The sequence below is a fragment of the Cinclus cinclus genome, chromosome 24 (genome assembly GCF_963662255.1).
Source record: "Cinclus cinclus chromosome 24, bCinCin1.1, whole genome shotgun sequence".
Classification (NCBI taxonomy): Eukaryota; Metazoa; Chordata; class Aves; order Passeriformes; family Cinclidae; genus Cinclus; species Cinclus cinclus.
The window spans coordinates 5,990,997-6,009,414 of record NC_085069.1 but is presented as its reverse complement, the minus strand read 5'-3'; the positions used below and the strand labels follow the sequence as shown (position 1 = coordinate 6,009,414).

At 49.4% G+C, this 18,418-nt stretch overlaps 1 protein-coding gene across 2 annotated transcripts in view; it reads right to left on the bottom strand.

Moving 5' to 3' along the window:
* The window catches only part of KPNB1 (karyopherin subunit beta 1), a 41,130-nt gene extending 28,941 nt beyond the window's left edge, over window positions 1-12,189 (bottom strand). For both annotated transcript variants that reach the window (XM_062508264.1, XM_062508263.1), the window contains exons 1-5: window positions 12,150-12,189; window positions 11,837-11,895; window positions 8,562-8,744; window positions 5,761-5,961; window positions 1,452-1,604 (exon numbers count right to left, since the gene is read on the bottom strand). In XM_062508264.1, the coding sequence (XP_062364248.1) occupies window positions 1,452-1,604; window positions 5,761-5,961; window positions 8,562-8,744; window positions 11,837-11,895; window positions 12,150-12,189 (636 nt within the window). The remainder of the gene's footprint in view (window positions 1-1,451; window positions 1,605-5,760; window positions 5,962-8,561; window positions 8,745-11,836; window positions 11,896-12,149) is intronic.
* Between the last annotated feature and the right edge of the window lie 6,229 nt (window positions 12,190-18,418).

The following is an 18,418-nucleotide window of genomic DNA, read 5'->3' as shown; positions in this document are numbered from 1 at the left end:
TTGGGATTGGGGACTGGGATTGGGGACTGGGATTGGGATTGGGGACTGGGAACTGGGACTGGGATTGGGGACTGGGATTGGGGACTGGGACTGGGATTGGGGACTGGGACTGGGATTGGGGACTGGGATTGGGGACTGGGATTGGGATTGGGGACTGGGACTGGGATTGGGGACTGGGATTGGGATTGGGGACTGGGATTGGGATTGGGGACTGGGATTGGGAACTGGGATTGGGATTGGGGACTGGGATTGGGATTGGGGACTGGGATTGGGAACTGGGATTGGGATTGGGGACTGGGATTGGGAACTGGGATTGGGGACTGGGATTGGGAACTGGGATTGGGATTGGGGACTGGGATTGGGAACTGGGATTGGGGACTGGGACTGGGATTGGGGACTGGGATTGGGGACTGGGATTGGGATTGGGGACTGGGATTGGGGACTGGGATTGGGATTGGGGACTGGGAACTGGGACTGGGATTGGGGACTGGGATTGGGGACTGGGACTGGGATTGGGGACTGGGACTGGGATTGGGGACTGGGATTGGGGACTGGGATTGGGATTGGGGACTGGGACTGGGATTGGGGACTGGGATTGGGATTGGGGACTGGGATTGGGATTGGGATTGGGATTGGGGACTGGGATTGGGGACTGGGACTGGGATTGGGGACTGGGATTGGGGACTGGGATTGGGATTGGGATTGGGATTGGGGACTGGGATTGGGGACTGGGATTGGGATTGGGATTGGGGACTGGGGCTGGGATTGGGGATTGGGATTGGGGACTGGGATTGGGGACTGGGGACTGGGATTGGGGACTGGGACTGGGGACTGGGATTGGGGACTGGGATTGGGATTGGGGACTGGGATTGGGGACTGGGATTGGGGACTGGGATTGGGATTGGGATTGGGGACTGGGAACTGGGACTGGGGATTGGGGATTGAGATTGGGGACTGGGATTGGAATTGGGGACTGGGATTGGGGACTGGGATTGGGATTGGGGACTGGGATTGGGATTGGGGACTGGGGCTGGGATTGGGGACTGGGGCTGGGATTGGGGACTGGGGCTGGGATTGGGATCAGGGATTGGGATTAGGAGTCATCCCATGGGATCAGCTCTGGAGTCATCTGGGAACAGAGGGGAAAAGGGGGAGAGGGAAAAAAGGGGGAGAAAGAAAAAAGGGGGAGAAAACAACAAAAAAAAAAGGGAATAAAAAAGCCACTGCTCCCCTTCCCTGAGAATTCCCAGCATTCCTGAATTCCAGGAAGGCCCCAGAGCTGAATCCAAGTCTCAGTTTCCAGTGGATTTATCCATCAAAACTCAGCGTGGTGCATGAACCCTCATCACTGACCACGGACTCAGCAGCCCCAAAAAAATCCCACCCCGGGATTTGAGGATTTGGGGATTTTGGGATTTTTTTTTTTTTTCCCCCATTCCTTTTTTTCTCACCTCTTTGTCAAAGTTTGCTTTGGTGAATTCCAAAGAGTTCAGGAGTGCGTTGGTAGCTGCAAGCTTCACATTGTTGCTGGGCTCTTCCTTTCTCATTCCCTGGATTATGGCAGTCAGGATTTCATTGGATTTGTCCTGGAGCTGCTCTGGATCCTGTGGAATAATAATAATAAAAAAAAAAAAAATTAAAAAAAAAAATTAAATTAAAAAAAAATTAAAAAAAAAAATTAGAAATTGGACGGTTAACTCATGATTTCAACAGATTTTTCCATGTTTTCAAGCAGCAGAATCGACAGATAAAAAGGGGATTTTTTAATTTTTTTTTTTTTTTTTTTTTTGCCAGAATCTACAAATAAAAGTTTATAGGATTTGTGAGGGTAAACCAGGAAATGGTGGGAAATCCAAGGAATTCTTGCAGCTCTTGGGATGGGAAGGAGAAACCTGAACTGAGCACAAACCCTCCAGAAATCCAAGTGAAAAATGCCAAATAAATCCCACTGGATCCTACAACCAAACTCCAGGATTTGACTTCATTCATAAAAAGTTTAAAAAAATGCTGATTTCCAAATAATTTATTCATTGGGCAGAGACTTTTAGTGCTAAATTTTCCAATTTTTTCCCCAGACACAGAACAAAAAAATTGCAGCAAGGCCAAGAACTGCAAACAATTAAATCTTTAAATATTAAATAATTGTGAAACCACCAAGGTTTAAAAGAATAAAGTTGTCAGCAAGCACTAAAAACTCAATTTTAATTCGTGGTAAATTTGAGACACAAATAATGGGATGAATTCACCTCAGGATTTATCCAAGGGATGGATTTGAGATTCCCAAACTCTGTCACAAATGGAAAACTTTAAGGCAGGATTTTAAATAGAAATATTTCAATGAACAAATTCAGCCAAAAAAAAAAAAAAAAAAAAAATAAATAAATAAATAAATAAATAAAAATCCAGAGGTGAGTGGATTCCACAAAAGAAAAGGGAAAAAAAAAAAAAAAAAAAAAAAAAAGCAACAAACCCTCCAGAATTCCAGGGATTTCTCACAACCAAATTTCCTCTTTTATTTCTTTTTCTCTCTCTCTCTCTCTCTCTCTTGAAAATAAAATCCAAATAAAAGCTGCAAACTCAAGATTTCTTTTTGCTGCATCTCTGCACTGAGATTCCAGCAGGGAATATTTGGTGGCTCCCAAAAAAAAAAAAAAGCAGCTCCCAATCCCATTTTCCAGTGGCAGCTTGGAGTTTTCCAAGAAATTCACATTAAATTCTGCAAATCCTTGATAAACTCAATGGAGATTTGATGGAAGTTGTCTCAAAGTGCAAAATATTCCTTCAAAATGAGAAATGTTCCCTCAAAAATTGAAATAGTCCCTCAAAAATTGAAATATTACCTCAAAAAGTGAAATATTCCCTCAAAAAGTGAAATATTCCCCCAAATATTCCCACAAAAAGTGAAATATTCCCTCAAAAATTGAAATATTTCCTCAAATATTCCCACAAAAACTGAAATATTCCCCTCAAAAAGCAAAATATTCCCTCAAATATTCCCTCAAAAATGGAAATATTCCCTCAAAAATGGAAATATTCCCCCAAAAATTGAAATATTCCCTCAAAAAGTGAAATAGTCCCTCAAAAATCGAAATATTCCCTCAAAAATTGAAATATTCCCTCAAAAATTGAAATATTCCCTCAAAAATTCCCTCAAAAGTGGAAATATTCCCTCAAAATTGAAATATTTCCCCAAATATTCCCTCAAAAATTGAAATATTCCCTCAAAAATTGAAATATTCCCTCAAAAAGTGAAATATTCCCTCAAGTATTCCCTCAAAAATTGAAATATTCCCTTGAATCTTCCTATAAATATTGAAATATTCCCTCAAATATTCCCTCAAAAATGGAAATATTCCCTCCAAAATTGAAATATTTCCCCAAATATTCCCTCAAAAATTGAAATATTCCCCCAAAAATGGAAATATTCCCTCCAAAATTGAAATATCCCCCCAAATATTCCCAGAATATTCCCTGAGAAATCAGGGAATCCTCTCCAGGAGCAGAAAATTCCCTGGGAAATCAAGGAATTCCCTCCAGGAGCACAAAAATCTCTGGGATTCCTCTCCAGGGTCATCGAAGTTTCTTGGAAATCAGGAAATTCCCTCCAGGAGCAGAAAATTTTCTTGGGAATCCTCACCAGGAGCAGAAAAGTTTCTTGGAAATCAGGGAATCCCTGCCAGGAGCAGAAAATTCTCCTGGGAATCCCTTCCAGAGTCATAAAATTCTCCTGGAAATCAGGAAATCTCCTCCTGGTGCATAAAAGTTTCTTGGAAATCAAGGATTCCTCTCCAGGATCATAAAAGACTCAGTGAAATCAGGGAATCCTTAAGGTTGGGAAAGCCCAAGATCCTAAAAATCTCCTGGAATTGTGGTTGGGAAAGCTCTCCAGGATCATAAAAGCCTCCTGGAAATGAGGGAATCCTCAAGGTCAGGGAAATCCTCCAGAACCATAAAAGTCTCCAGGAAATCATGGAATCCTTAAGGCTGGGAAAACCATCCAAGATAATAAAAGTTTGATGGAAATGAGGAATTCCTTAAGGTGGTGAAAACTTTGCAAGGTCATAAAAATCTCCTGGAAATCAGGGAATTCCCTCCAGGATCACGAAAGCCTCCTGGAAATCTCTGAGGGCAGGAAAGCCTTTCAGGATCATAAAATTCTCCTGGAAATCAGGGAATTCCCTCCAGGAGTGTAAAAGTCTCTGGGAAATCAGAGAATCCTCAAGGTGAGGAGAGCCCTCAAAGATCATAAAATTCTCCTGGAAATCAGGGAATCCTTAAGTTCAGGAATTCCCTCCAGGAGTGAAAAAGTCTCCGGGAAATCAGAGAATCTTCAAGGTCAGGAAAGCCCTCAAATATCATAAAATTCTCCTGGAAATCAGGGAATCCTCAAACTTGGGAAAACCCTCCAGGATCACCCATTGGGGAATCCTGGAACGTCCTGATGGGATCACCCAGCCCAAATCTTGGACACCCCAAAATCCTGGAGCTCTGGCAGGTTTGGGATCACAATAATTCCCTGGAGAGCTGCTCCAGTGCCTGACAACCCTCTGGGGAGAAACCCGAAATCCAACCCAAAAAAAATCCAACCTCAAAAAACTCAACCCTAAAACCAACCCAACAAATCCAAAATCAAACCAGAAGTCCAACCTAAAAAAGTCCAACCCTAAACCAAATCCAACAAATAAAATTCAGCCCAAAAGTCCTACCCAAAGGATCTAAGCCTAAACCCGACCCAAAAAACCCGAAAAACACAAGAAACCCAAAATCCAAACCAAAAGTCCAACCTGAAGAATCCAAGACAAAACCAATCCCAAACCAAACAAACCCAGAAAGTCCAACCCAAAAATCTCAACTCTAAACCCAACCCGACAAACCCCAAACCAAACCCAAAGTCCAACCCAAAGAATCCAAGACAAAACCCAACCCAACAAACCCAAAGTCCAACCCAAAACCCAATCAAACAAACCCAACCCAACAAACTCAAAATCAAACCCCAAGTGTAACCCAAAAAAATCCAACCCACCAAACCCAAAAATCTCAAACCTAAACCCAACCAAACTGAATCGAAAAAACTCAAAACCAAACCCAAAGAATCCAACCCACCAAACCAAAAAACTCAACCCTAAACCCAACCCAACAAACCCAACCCAACAAACCCAACAAACCCAACCCAACAAACTCAACCCAACAAACCCAACCCAACAAACCCAAAAAACTCAACCCTAAACCCAACCCAACAAACCCAACCCAACAAACCCAAAAAACTCAACCTAAACCCAACCCAACAAACTCAACCCTAAACCAAACCCAACAAACCCAACCCACCAAACCAAAAAACTCAACCCTAAACCCAACCCAACAAACCCAACCCAACAAACCCAACCCAACAAAGCCAAAAAAACTCAACCCTAAACACAACCCAACAAACCCAACCCAACAAACCCAAAAACCTCAACCCTAAACCCAACCCAACAAACCCAACCCAAAAAACTCAACCCTAAACCCAACCCAACAAACCCAACCCAAAAAACTCAACCCTAAACCCAACCCAACAAACCCAACCCAACAAACCCAAAAAACTCAAACCTAAACCCAACCCAACAAACTCAAAAAACTCAACCCTAAACCAAACCCAACAAACCCAACCCAACAAACCCAACCCAACCCTTCCCGGCACAGCCTGCCGACCCATCTGGAGCCGCGCCGGGAGATCCGAAACGCCGGGGAATCTTTCCCGACCCCGAAGCCCGGTGCACTCACGATGTCCTGGCAGATGTAACCGATGGCCTCGAGCGTGGACTCCTTCATGTGCTCGGTGCTGTGCTGGTTGGTGACGTTGGCCACCAGCTGCGGGATCAGCTCTGGCCACTGGTTCATGGGGATCTCGGCGCAGGCGATGCCGGCCACGCACTGCGACGCCGAGCTGGGCCGGTACGTCTCGGTGCCCAGGGTCTGTAGAACCTGGAATGGGGTCAGGGAATGGGATCGGGGCATGGAAAAAAAAAAAAAAAACACCAAAAAAAAAAAACAAAATCCCACGGCTCCACCCCAAATCCTTCCTCTCAAATCCACGTGTTCCTGCTGGAAAAGCGGTGGTGGGGATGTCAAGATTCCAGCTGGGATTTCTCGGAGCCCGCGGTAAAGGGAGGTGTGAGAAGTTGGATAAATCGGGGTTAAATTCACCCCAAATGGTAAATTTTTAATTTAAAAGTCCAGGTAGTTTTGTTGTGTGTTGGGATGGATCAGGAAGATTTTTGGTGGTGGGCTTTGAGAACTTCTCCTTTGAAAATAAAGGGAGAGGAATCCTTCCTTGATTTTTTCAGCTTTTCCTGTTGCACGCCTAAAAAAATTTTCTTTAAAATATAGAGGGAGGGATTTGCATTTTTCCTCCTTTTTAGTTATACACCAATAATTCATTCATTAAAAAAACAGTGGGATTTTTACAGCATTTCCCAGTCATTCACCAATAAAACTTTCTTTTAAAAACAAAGGGAGGAAGTTTCATTTTCCCATAATTTTTAGTTATACACCAATAACCTTCTCTAAAAAATGGAGGGACATGGGATGATTTTTTTTTCAGCATTGCCAGTCATACACCAAAAACTTATAAAAAAATTGAGTTGTTTTTTTTTTTTGTTACTTCCCCTTGGACACCAATAAGATTTTCTATAAAAATGGAGGAAGGGATTTGCATTTTTCCAATATTTTTGGATGCACACCGAGAAAACTTTCTTTAAAAAAATAAAGAAATAGGGAATAATTTTTTTAAATTTTTTTTTTTGTTCGATTCCAGTGCACAAGGACAGCTCCTGGTGCCAGTAAAATTCCATGGAAATAAAGGATCAAAGGTGCTCTATCATCTCTCACCCGAATTTATCCCTCGGATGTGGCCGCCCCTGGATCCCTGGAATGTCCAAGGCCACGTTGGATTGGCCTTGGAGCACCCTGGGATAGGGGAAAGGTGGGAATGGATGGAATTTAAGATTCTCCCAACCCAAATAATTCTGGGATTATAGAGAGACATTCTACTAACACACACAAAAAAAATAAATATAAAGCTGACGGCCGAGCTGAATCAATCACAGAACACTGCACAAATCCCAGCACCGTTTTTTTGCTCCCATCAGCCAAAAAAAAAAAAAAAAAACCCAACAAAACAAAAACCACTGAGCCACCACTTCTGTCCCTGCTCTGAACTCCAACTGGCACAGGACAAAAAAAAGGAACCTCGGGAAAAAATCCATTTTTTTTTTCCTAATTTTCTACCTGGAATTTGCAAATTTTTTCCTATTTTTCACTCTCAAATCTTCCTGGGCCTCATGTGAATCTTGTTGAGACTCAGAGCGTTTCAAAGGTGTGGATGGGGGTTGGAGAGCACTTGGGGAAGCTCTTCTCCAGAAAAGGAAGAAAAATCTTCCTTAAAAAGCATCTCCTGCAGAAAAATCAACGCCCAGCCCAGCCGCAGGGGAAGCCAGGGAATCCTGGAGTGGTTTGGGTGGGAAGGGACCTTAAATCCCATCCCGTGCCACGGGCAGGAACGTTCTCCACCATCCCAGGCTGCTCCAAAGCCCGTCCAGCCTGGCCTGGGACAATTCCAGGGATCCAGGGGCAGCCACAGCTGCTCTGGGAAATCCCTGCAGTGTTTTTAGAGCCTCCTTGTAAAAATCTTCTGCCAAAAATCTCATCTCCATCAATTCTCTTCCCCTTTAAAACCATCCTCCCCCGTCCTACGGCAGCGTTCCCTAAATCCTGGAATGTCCTGAGCTGGAAGGGACCCCCAGGGATCATCCAGCCCAGCTCCTGTCCCTGCAGGACACCCCAAAATCCCACCCTGTGCACCCCTGCCAGCGCTGCCCAAACATTCCTGGAGCTTTGCAAGCTTTGGGATCGCAACCGTGCCATGGGCAGCTGCTCCACTGCCCAAACACCCTCCAGGGAAAACCCCAAAATCCAACCCAAATCTCCTGGAGCTCTGAGAGTTTTGGGATCGCGACCGTGCCATGAGGAGCTGTTCCAGCTCTTGAACACGCTCTGAGGGAAACCCCAAAATCCAACCCAAAATATCCAACCCAAATCTCCTGGAGCTCTGAGAGTTTTGGGATCGCGACCGTGCCATGGGCAGCTGCTCCACTGCCCAAACACCCTCCAGGGAAAACCCCAAAATCCAACCAAAAATATCCATCCCAAATCTCCTGGAGCTCTGAGAGTTTTGGGATCACAACCCCTCCAGAAGGAGCTGTCCCAGCCCCCAAAAAACCCTCCGGATGAACCCCCAAATCCCAACCCAATAAATCCAACCCCGTAGCTCTGGAATCTTTGGGATCACAACCATTCCATCGGGAGCTGTCCCACCACTCAACCAACCTCTGGGGCCAAACATCTTGGTCCAAATTCCACCTCAAAACCCATCCAAACAAACCCAACTCCCGGAAGCAGCTACGGGAAAACTTCTCAGGTGGAAAACCACGGACGACGCACCTCACCGACCTCCCCGCCCCCCTCCCAAGGGTGGAAAAAAAGGGGGGGGGGAAAAAAAAAGAGGGAATAAACCAAAAACTTACAAAGTTCTTGACCTCCCTGCGCGCGTTGGCGTCGATGGCGAGCCATCTCTGCTGGTACTGGGCCTTGATGTCGGGATCCTTGGAGGTCAGCGAGTTCTTGATCTGCAGCCCGGCGGCCACGCGCGCGACCTGGCTGTTCCCGGGGTTTGCCAGCACTTTGGACAGTTCCACCAGGAATGTGGGCTGGAGGAGACAGCGGGGTCAACCCCCAGCCACCCCACAAACCTCCCCTGGCCCCCCTAAAGCCTCCCCCAGCCCGGATCTAGCCCCAGATTAATGGTTAAGCTCCTCACGAGAAGCGACGCCGGGAAGCGCCGGAACCTCCGGTGGGATTTTATTTTTTTATTTTTTTTTTAGAGCTGACGCTGAAGCCCAGTTGCCTTCCCTGCTCCTGGCATGCCCTGAGAATTCTTTTAAATAAATGGATTTATGGGGTTAAAAAAAAAAAAAATAATGGTTGTTCTAGGTGGGAATTCAGTGTGGAAAGGAGGAATTCCCTGCTCGTCGTTTTGGTGATTTCACACCAAAACTGGGATTGGTAAAATGTGGATTCTGTGATTTGTGACTTTCTGAAGTCTCTGCTGATCAAAATCATTATTAAGCCCTCAAAACCATGATAAACCCTTCAAAACGATGATTAACCCCCCCCCTAAAAAAAAACCACCCAAGTGCACACAAAACCCCCGGCATTGCTGCCACTTCCTTTGCTAAAACCTTTCATTTTGAAACCTTTTCTTTGAAACCTTTTCTTAAATTTCTCCACGTTTCAGAGGCTTCCCTGAAGTCACGTCTCAGCAGAGAACTTTTATTTTTCCTGAATATTTTTTTCCTCAAAAGCTTTTTGCCTGCTCAGAAAACCCTTCCTAGGAAACACCGGGAGCAGACGCATCGCTTCCCAAACCTTTTTACACCAAGCAGAAATGTGATTTTCCTAAAAACCTTCAGGTTTTTAAATAAATCCGTTTCTCAAATCTCTTAAAAGAAATCTTACGATACACCTTAAAACCCTAATCCTAAAAATTTTAGGGCACCAAAACCTCATTTTTATAACTAACCCAACATTCAGAAGTTCAACAAACGACCCCAGTGCCTTGGACTCCACGTTTTCAATGCCCAAGCCAAGCTCTTGAGACAAAATTCATTTTAGTCGTTCCATCCCCTACTCTTCAACGTTTAAACTGCACAAGTTGGGGTCCAAAAAATGGGGGAAAACTTAAAGGGATTGGGTGCAAGGCTTTGGAAATATTTTCAATTTAATGCAGTACAATAAATCCTACAAACAGGCCCCACCAAGCTACTTCAAACCAAATTTGAAAGTCTGATTTTATTAGGAGTGAGGAACCAGCCAGAATTAGTTCACAGGACAACCCAGAAGTGTCGCTGCCACCTTGGACAAGAAAACTCCTGAAATTCACAGGTGAAGAAACACCCTTGGGATTTTCACCCATAAATTACCAGGAAAATTTTGTCTTTTCATGAGGCTTTTTGGGCTGAATTCAACAACAACAACAAGAAAAGGGCAGAATCACATGAAACCTCCCAGACTTGAGAGAGAAAGCAAAGGCAGATGTGCCTCACCTGGCTCCCACCTGCAGAGGTGGCAGGGAACAGCTCAGGTAAAAGGGATAAGTTAACTAAAAGGGGATAAATTAGGGGTGAAGAAGAGGAAGGGGATGAGGAAGAGCAGGAGGCTCCATCAGGGAACTGAGAGATGCTCCCAGCTCCTGGGGCTCTCCTGTCCCTTCCCACCCATCCTGTGGTGGGGACAGGCCTGAATTCCACATCCTCATCCTCCTCCTTCATCCCCACCCTCCTCCTCCTCCTCCAGGACTCACCCCCCTCCCAGCCTGGACCATTCCAGGTCCCCGTCCCACACAAATCCTCGGTCCCAGCCCAAGCTCTGCTCTCACCCAGTCCTGCCTGTCACAAAGTAAAAGTAAAAACGGAAGCTCGCAGTAATCCCACAAAGGCAAAGAGGAAAAATGAAAATCCACATCTCCCTCAGCTCTTCCCAACACCTGGAAATCAGGACCACGAGCAGCTCCTGCCCATCACCCCAAAATCCCTCACACCTCACAGCGCTGGAGCTCCAGGCTCAGCTGGGGGGGTTCTGAGATTCCACCAGCACCAAGCCACAGGATTTTTCCCTCTAAAGTCAGGTTCAGCACAAAGGCTGCATCAATCCCGATGCCGAGGGGGCCTCACTCTCCTTCCAAGAGCAGCAGAAACACAGAACCTCTGTGGCTTTCCCCACTCCCACCAAGCCAGGGGAGGGAACTGCAGGTGGGGGGGACAGGTGACAGTTTTGGGGGTGATAATGGGGGTGTGACAGGGACAGCACCGAGACACCAGGCCCCAGCACCCCCCAGTGCTCCCTACCCCTGCAAGGACCAGCCAGAGCTGCAGCCCCACACCTTGACTAAGCAAAAACCCTTCTCAAGCACCACCAGCCTCAAATCCCCCGCTGCAGCACGGCGGCTGCACCCGGGAATTCGGGCTTTATTTCTTCCTCTTTCTTTCCATTTTTCAGATTTCTTTCCCTCCTCACGTTTAAGGTCACCGGGGGTGCAACTCCCCCTGCCCAGCAGAGCCTCCCTCCCCCACCACACGCCCCTGAGCTCCTCCCCAGGCTCCCGACGCTCCGATCCCGCCCGGCCGGGGCTCTCGAGGGGATGCGGCGGCCCGGACAGGGGTCCCGCAGGCAGCAGAACTGGGCAGCAGGACTGGGCGGAAATTTTACGGGCAGTAGGACCGGACACTATAACCGGGCAGCAGGACTGGGCAAGGATCCCACGGACAGCAGGGGTGGGAAAGGGTCCCGTTAAGACCGGGTGCTAGAACCGGCCGGGGATCCCGCGGACAACTCGGAGCGGAGGGTGGGAGCGGGCAGGCGGACTGGGCGGCGGTGCTGCCGGCACTCGGGCCTATCAAGGGTCCCGCGGGCGCTGGAAGCGGCCGGCGGGGCCGCTCCGGGGTCCCCGAGGGCAGCCGGGCTTTAGGACCGGGCGGCGCCCGGGGCCGCGATGGCCGCGGTGGCCGCACATGGCCCGCGGCCGCTCCCGCACCGGCCCCGCCCCCAGGCCCGGCGCCGCGCGCTGATTGGCTGCCGGGTCCTCAGGGCGCGCGGTGATTGGCCGGCGCGGCCGCCGGGCGCGGGCAGGGGCGGCAGCGGCCATGGCGGCCGGGCCGGGCCGGGCCGGGCCGAGCCGGGCGGGGCGGGGAGGCCGCGGAGCGCTCGGGGCAACGCCGGCCCCGGGACCGCCCCGAGCGCTCACCAGGTTCTCGATGGCCGCCTGCTCCAGGAACTTCTGCGCCGCCTCGAGCTCCGAGCAGTCTGCGGAGGGGAAACCGGCGTCAGCCGCGGCCCAACCACCCGGGTCCTCAGGCTCCGAGCGCGCTCCTCACCGTGCCCGGGAGCCTCCCCGCCGCCACGGTTCCCGCCCGCCCCAAGGCCTTCCCCGCCGCCCACGCCCTCCCCGGGGCTGCGGGCGCGGCCTCGGCCGCCCCCCGGGTCGCGCGGCCCCCGCCCCGCCCGGCACCGCAGGGCCTGCCCGCCCCGGGGCCCTCAGCCCTCAGCCCGCGCCCTACCCGGCGAGACCGTCTTCTCTAGGATGGTGATGAGCTCCATGGCGGCGGCGTGGCGGCTCCGGCGCCGGCGGGAGGAGGAGGAGGAGAAGGGGAAGGGGAGGGGGGGGGGGGGGAAGCGGGGCGGGCCGGAGGAGGGGAGGGAGGGAGGGGAAGGGCGGAAAGCCGGGGCCTGCCCCGCGGAGGCGGCGGGCGGAGGCCGGGGCGGAGGCGGTGGTGGCTCCCGGTGCGGCTTTGGGGCGGTGGCGGGAGATTATTGGAGAAAAAAAAAAAAAAAAAAAAAGAAAAAAAAAAAGGGAAAAAAAAAAAAAAAAAAAGGGCCGCGCGAGCGGGGAGGCAGCGGCGCGCGCGCGCACCGGGCGGCGGAGGGATACGCCAGGAGGCCCCGCGCGCGCGCCCCGCGCCCGCCGCGCTGATTGGCCGGCGGGGCTCCCCGGGGCGGTGCGCTCGGCTTCCCATTGGTCGGGCCGGCGGCGCGAGGCCATTGGCGGGGGGAGGGAGGGGGGGTCCCCAAGGTGGGGGGAGCAGGGGAGGAAAGAGAAGGGGCGGAGCTTCCGGCGGCGCGCGCGGGGATTGGGCGGGGCCGGGCCGAGACCATTGCCGCGGGACGGGGGGAGGGGGGGGGATGTGAGGCGCGACCACATGGGGAGCGGGAGCGGGGGGCGACACCGGGATGGCCCGGACGGGCAGCGCGGTCACCGGCGCTGCCACCGGGTCTCGGCCATCCCCGGAGCAGCTCCGGGCACCGGAACCGGCTTGGGAGGAGCCACGTGCGCGGCGCGCATAGCGGGAAGCGGAGCCGGCGCGGGGTTCCCGGGGCCGGGGATGTGTCCGGTGTCTGCCCGGCCGTGTCCGGTGTTTGTCTGAGCCGTGTCCGGTGTCTGCCCGGCCGTGTCCGGTGTCTGTCCGAGCCGTGTCCGGGTGACCCCTGCAGGGTCGCTGTGGCCCGGGTATCCCGCAAGAACCGGCGCTGTGTCCCGCGGGCCGGTGCCGGTGAGCGGGGGTGGCTCCGGTCCGGTCAGCACCGGGCACCGGCGGCGCGGACTGAAGCGCTCCCCGCGGAGACGGCCCCGCCGGAACCCGCCCTGCACCGACCCCGGTGTCCGCCGAGCGCCCCCGCACCGGGCTCGGCACGGACACCGGGGGTCCCTCCGCATCCCGGCGTGTCCCCAAAGCGGGGTGACACCGGGCACGGCCCGGGGCTGGACCCGCATCCTTGGGATGCGGGAATGGGAAGGAAAAGAGGGAGAACGGGATAGCAGGAGAAGGGCAGGACGAACTGCGGGTGGCCAATTAACGGGCCGTGATGGGGAGTGCTAATTAGTGACACGTGCCGTAAAGAGCAGAGGCCGCGGGGACAAGCGACAATTCCCGGGACACAGCCCCGGGAAGGGAAAGGGAAAGGGAAAAGGAAGGGGAAGGGAAAGGGAAGGGAAAGGGGAAGGGAAAGGGAAGGGAAAGGGAAAGAGGAAGGGAAGGAAAGGAAAGAGGAAGGGAAGGAAAGAGGAAGGGAAAGGAAAGGAAAGGAAAGGAAAGGAAAGGAAAGGAAAGGAAAGGAAAGGAAAGGAAAGGAAAGGAAAGGAAAAAGGAAGGATGAGCGTCCCGGGCGGGGAGAGGCTCTTGGATCAACCGCAGGATTCCAAGTTCCTGGGAAAGGGACGCGCTCCAGAAACGGGATCCGATGGAATGCGGGGGAGAAGCAGAAGGGAGAGCCCGGCTGGGAGAGGGCGGGGTTGGACAGGGCTGGGGGAAGGAATTCCTCCCTGGAAGAGGGATTTTTGGGTTGCGTTTGGTAGGTTTGGGGGGTTTCCTCCAGACGGTGTTCGAGCAGTGGAGCAGCTGCCCATGGCACGGTCGCGATCCCAAAACTCTCAGAGCTCCAGGAGATTTGGGATGGATATTTTGGGTTGGATTTTGGGGTTTTCCCTGGAGGGTGTTCGAGCAGTGGAGCAGCTGCCCATGGCACGGTCGCGATCCCAAAACTCTCAGAGCTCCAGGAGATTTGGGTTGGATATTTTGGGTTGGATTTTGGGGTTTTCCCTGGAGGGTGTTTGGGCAGTGGAGCAGCTGCCCATGGCACGGTCGCGATCCCAAAGCTTGCAAAGCTCCAGGAATGTTTGGGCAGCGCTGGCAGGGGTGCACAGGGTGGGATTTTGGGGTGTCCTGCAGGGACAGGAGCTGGGCTGGATGATCCCTGGGGGTCCCTTCCAGCTCAGGACATTCCAGGATTTAGGGAACGCTGCCGTAGGACGGGGGAGGATGGTTTTAAAGGGGAAGAGAATTGATGGAGATGAGATTTTTGGCAGAAGATTTTTACACGGAGGCTCTAAAAACACTGCAGGGATTTCCCAGAGCAGCTGTGGCTGCCCCTGGATCCCTGGAATTGTCCCAGGCCAGGCTGGACGGGCTTTGGAGCAGCCTGGGATGGTGGAGAACGTTCCTGCCCGTGGCACGGGATGGGATTTAAGGTCCCTTCCCACCCAAACCACTCCAGGATTCAATGACCCAGGGAAAACCCTGGAGTGAGAAACCCCTGGGAGCAGCTGGCCCCAAAATTCCCGTTCCAGCTGCCAACATCTGCCTCCATCCAGGGGCTCTGAGCAGATCCCGGCTGCTTCCCAAGCCCAGGGCGTGCAGAGGAGGAGTAGCAGCTCCCAGAGTTTCCCTTCCCGTGGGGCTGAATCCAGAATTCCCGGCTGGATCCAGCTGGAAGCTCAGGAAAATCTGCCCGGTCAGGTCCGCGGTGCCCGCAGGGCTCCCCTGCCCGACCCAGCAGCGATTCCCCACAGCCTGCAGCCATTCCCTGAGGGAATTCTGGCCCCCAAGGGGGGATTTTATTCATTCCTGGGGAAATGGGTTCGCCCAGGGCTCCAGGGAATGCCTGGCATTCCCTGAAAAAATCCGGGTTACAGGGAATGGTCAGCATCCCTCCCCAAAATCTGGGTTACAGGGAATATCCAGAATTCCCTAAAAAAATCTGGGTTACAGCGCTGTCCATCATTCCTCAAATAATCCAGGTTACAGGGAATATCCAACGTTCCCTAAAAAAAAAAAAAAAAAAAAAAAAAAAATCCGGGTTACAGGGAATATCCAGAATTCCCAAAAAAAAAAAAAAAAAAAAAAAAAAAAAAATCAGGATTATGGGGATGTCCATCATTCCTCGAAATAACCCAGGTTGTAGGGAACGGCCAGCATTCCCTAACAAATCCGGGTTACAGGCTATGCCCATCGTTCCCCCCCCAAAAAAATCTGAATTCCAGGGAACGTCCACCATTCCCTAAAAATTCCGTGTCCCAGGGAATCCGGTGGATCCCTCGTTGGATCCCTCAGATGTCCCTGGTGGGATCCTCAGCCCCAGGGAACGCTCCCAAACCCCGTGGGCAAAATCAGGGAATTGTGGAATGGTTTGGGTGGGAAGGGGATGAAATCTCATCCAGTGGTGTGGCCACTTCCAGGGATGTGGCAGCCACAATTCCCTGCTTAATGAACACGATTCCCTCACCAATTTCCCCCAAACTCCATCTCAGCCCCTCCCTCACCCCAAAAATCTTCTCTGTCCTCATCCTGCCCTTTTCCCTGGCATCACTTTGCCTCTGAATTTCCCATGGAAAGAACAAATCCCGAAGTTATTTTAATTGGGAATTAAAGTCCCCTCAGGCCCAGCCCTTCCCTGACCCCCCAAACCCCATCTCAGCCCTTCCCTCACCCCAAAATTCCTCTGTCCTCATCCTGATTTTCTCCCCAGCACCTCTTTGCCTTTGGCATTAAAAATAGAAATTTCCAATGGAAAGAACAAATCCCGAAGTTATTTTAATTGGGAATTAAAGTCCCCTCAGGCCCAGCCCTTCCCTGACCCCAAAATTCCTCTGTCCCCGTCCTGATTTTCTCCCCAGCACCTCTGCATCCAGCAATAAAAATAAAGATTTCCCATGGAAAGAACAAATCCCAAAGCTCAGTTCTGGGGTCCTGGGGGTAAAACAACCCCACATTTGGGTCCTTTTGGGGTAAAAACATCCCCAGATTTGGGTCCTTTTGGGGTAAAAACAACCCCAGATTTGGGTCCTTTTGGGGTAAAAACATCCCCAGATTTGGGTCCTTTTGGGGTAAAAACAACCCCAGATTTGGGTCCTTTTGGGGTAAAACAACCCCACATTTGGGTCCTTTTGGGGTAAAAACATCCCCAGATTTGGGTCCTTTTGGGGTAAAAACAACCCCAGATTTGGGTCCTTTTGGGGTAAAACAACCCCACATTTGGGTCCTTTTGGGGTAAAACAACCCCACATTTGGGTCCTTTTGGGGTAAAACAACCCCAGATTTGGGTCCTTTTGGGGTAAAAACATCCCCAGATTTGGGTCCTTTTGGGGTAAAACAACCCCACGTTTGGGTCCTTTTGGGGTAAAACAACCCCAGATTTGGGTCCTTTTGGGGTAAAACAACCCCACATTTGGGTCCTTTTGGGGTAAAACAACCCCACATTTGGGTCCTTTTGGGGTAAAACAACCCCACGTTTGGGTCCTTTTGGGGTAAAACAACCCCAGATTTGGGTCCTTTTGGGGTAAAACAACCCCACATTTGGGTCCTTTTGGGGTAAAAACAACCCCAGATTTGGGTCCTTTCAGGGTTTAAATTGAACCCAGTTTTGGGTCCTTTTAGGCTAAAAATAAACCCAGATTTGGGTCCTTTCAGGGTCTAGATTAAACTAAATTTTGGGTCTTTTTGGGCTCCAAATAACCCCAGATTTGGGTCCTTTTGGGCTGAAAATAAACCCAATTTTGGGTCCTTTCAGGGTGTAAATGAAACCCAATTTTGGGTCCTTTCAGGGTGTACATTTGGGTCCTTTTGGGGTAAAAACATCCCCAGATTTGGGTCCTTTCAGGGTTTAAATTGAACCCAGTTTTGGGTCCTTTTAGGCTAAAAATAAACCCAGATTTGGGTCCTTTCAGGGTCTAGATTAAACTAAATTTTGGGTCTTTTTGGGCTCCAAATAACCCCAGATTTGGGTCCTTTTGGGCTGAAAATAAACCCAATTTTGGGTCCTTTCAGGGTGTAAATGAAACCAAATTTTGGGTCCTTTCAGGGTCAAAATTAAACCAAATTTTGGGTCCTTTCAGGGTGTAAATGAAACCCAATTTTGGGTCCTTTCAGGGTATAAATGAAACCCAATTTTGGGTCCTTTTAGGTTAAAAATAAACCCAATTTTGGGTCCTTTCAGGGTGTAAATTAAACCCAATTTTGGGTCCTTTTAGGTTAAAAATAAACCCAATTTTGGGTCCTTTCAGGGTGTAAATTAAACCCAGATTTGGGTCCTTTTAGGTTAAAAATAAACCCAATTTTGGGTCCTTTCAGCCTCCAAACAGAGCACAAGCTGAGGACGTGAATTTCACATTGACATTTTTATTAACCCCAACCGTTTGAAATTTTTTTTTTTTGTTTATTTTTTTTTTGTTAATTATTATTTTCTACTCTTTTTCTGTCGATTTTTTAAATAGATTTTTTTTTTTTCCCCCGAGGGATTTTATTTTTTTTTTTTCCGCCCCCCGAAATCCTTTTTTTTTTTTTTAAACAACGGCACAAAAAACATCCCCCTCCCCCCCCCCAAAAAAAAAAAAAAAAAAAAAAACAAAATAAAACCCAAAAAAAAAAAAAAACCCAACTGCTCTGGGAGGGGGGGACGGCAGAGCTTCTTCTTCATCATCTTCATCATCTTCATCATCCTCATCATCCTCATCATCCTCACTGCTTTAAGGCTTCAAAATCCAAAAAAAGCCCCGGGCTGGAAGGGGGAGGGGAGTGGGGAAACACAACTTGGGAGGGGGGAGGGGGTGGAGAATTTTGGGGTTTTTTTTTTTGGAGGTGGGATTTTAATTTTATTTTTAATTTTTTTAATTTTTTTTTTTTTTGGTGGGATTTGAATTTTTTTTAAATTTTTTAAATTTTTTTTTTTTTTTGGTGGGATTTTAATTTTTTGAATATTTTAATTTTTTTTTTTTTTTGGTGGGATTTGAATTTTTTTAAATTTTTAATTTTTTTTTTTTTCCCGTGGGATTTGAAATTTTTTTAAATTTTATTTTTTTTTTTTTTGTGGGATTTTAATTTTTTGAATATTTAATTTTTTTTTTTTTTGTGGGATTTGAATTTTTTAAAATTTTTAAAAATTTTTTTTTTGGTGGGATTTGAATTTTTTAAAATTTTTAATTTTTTTTTTTCGTGGGATTTGAATTTTTTTAAAATTTTAATTTTTTTTTTTGTGGGATTTTAATTTTTTGAATATT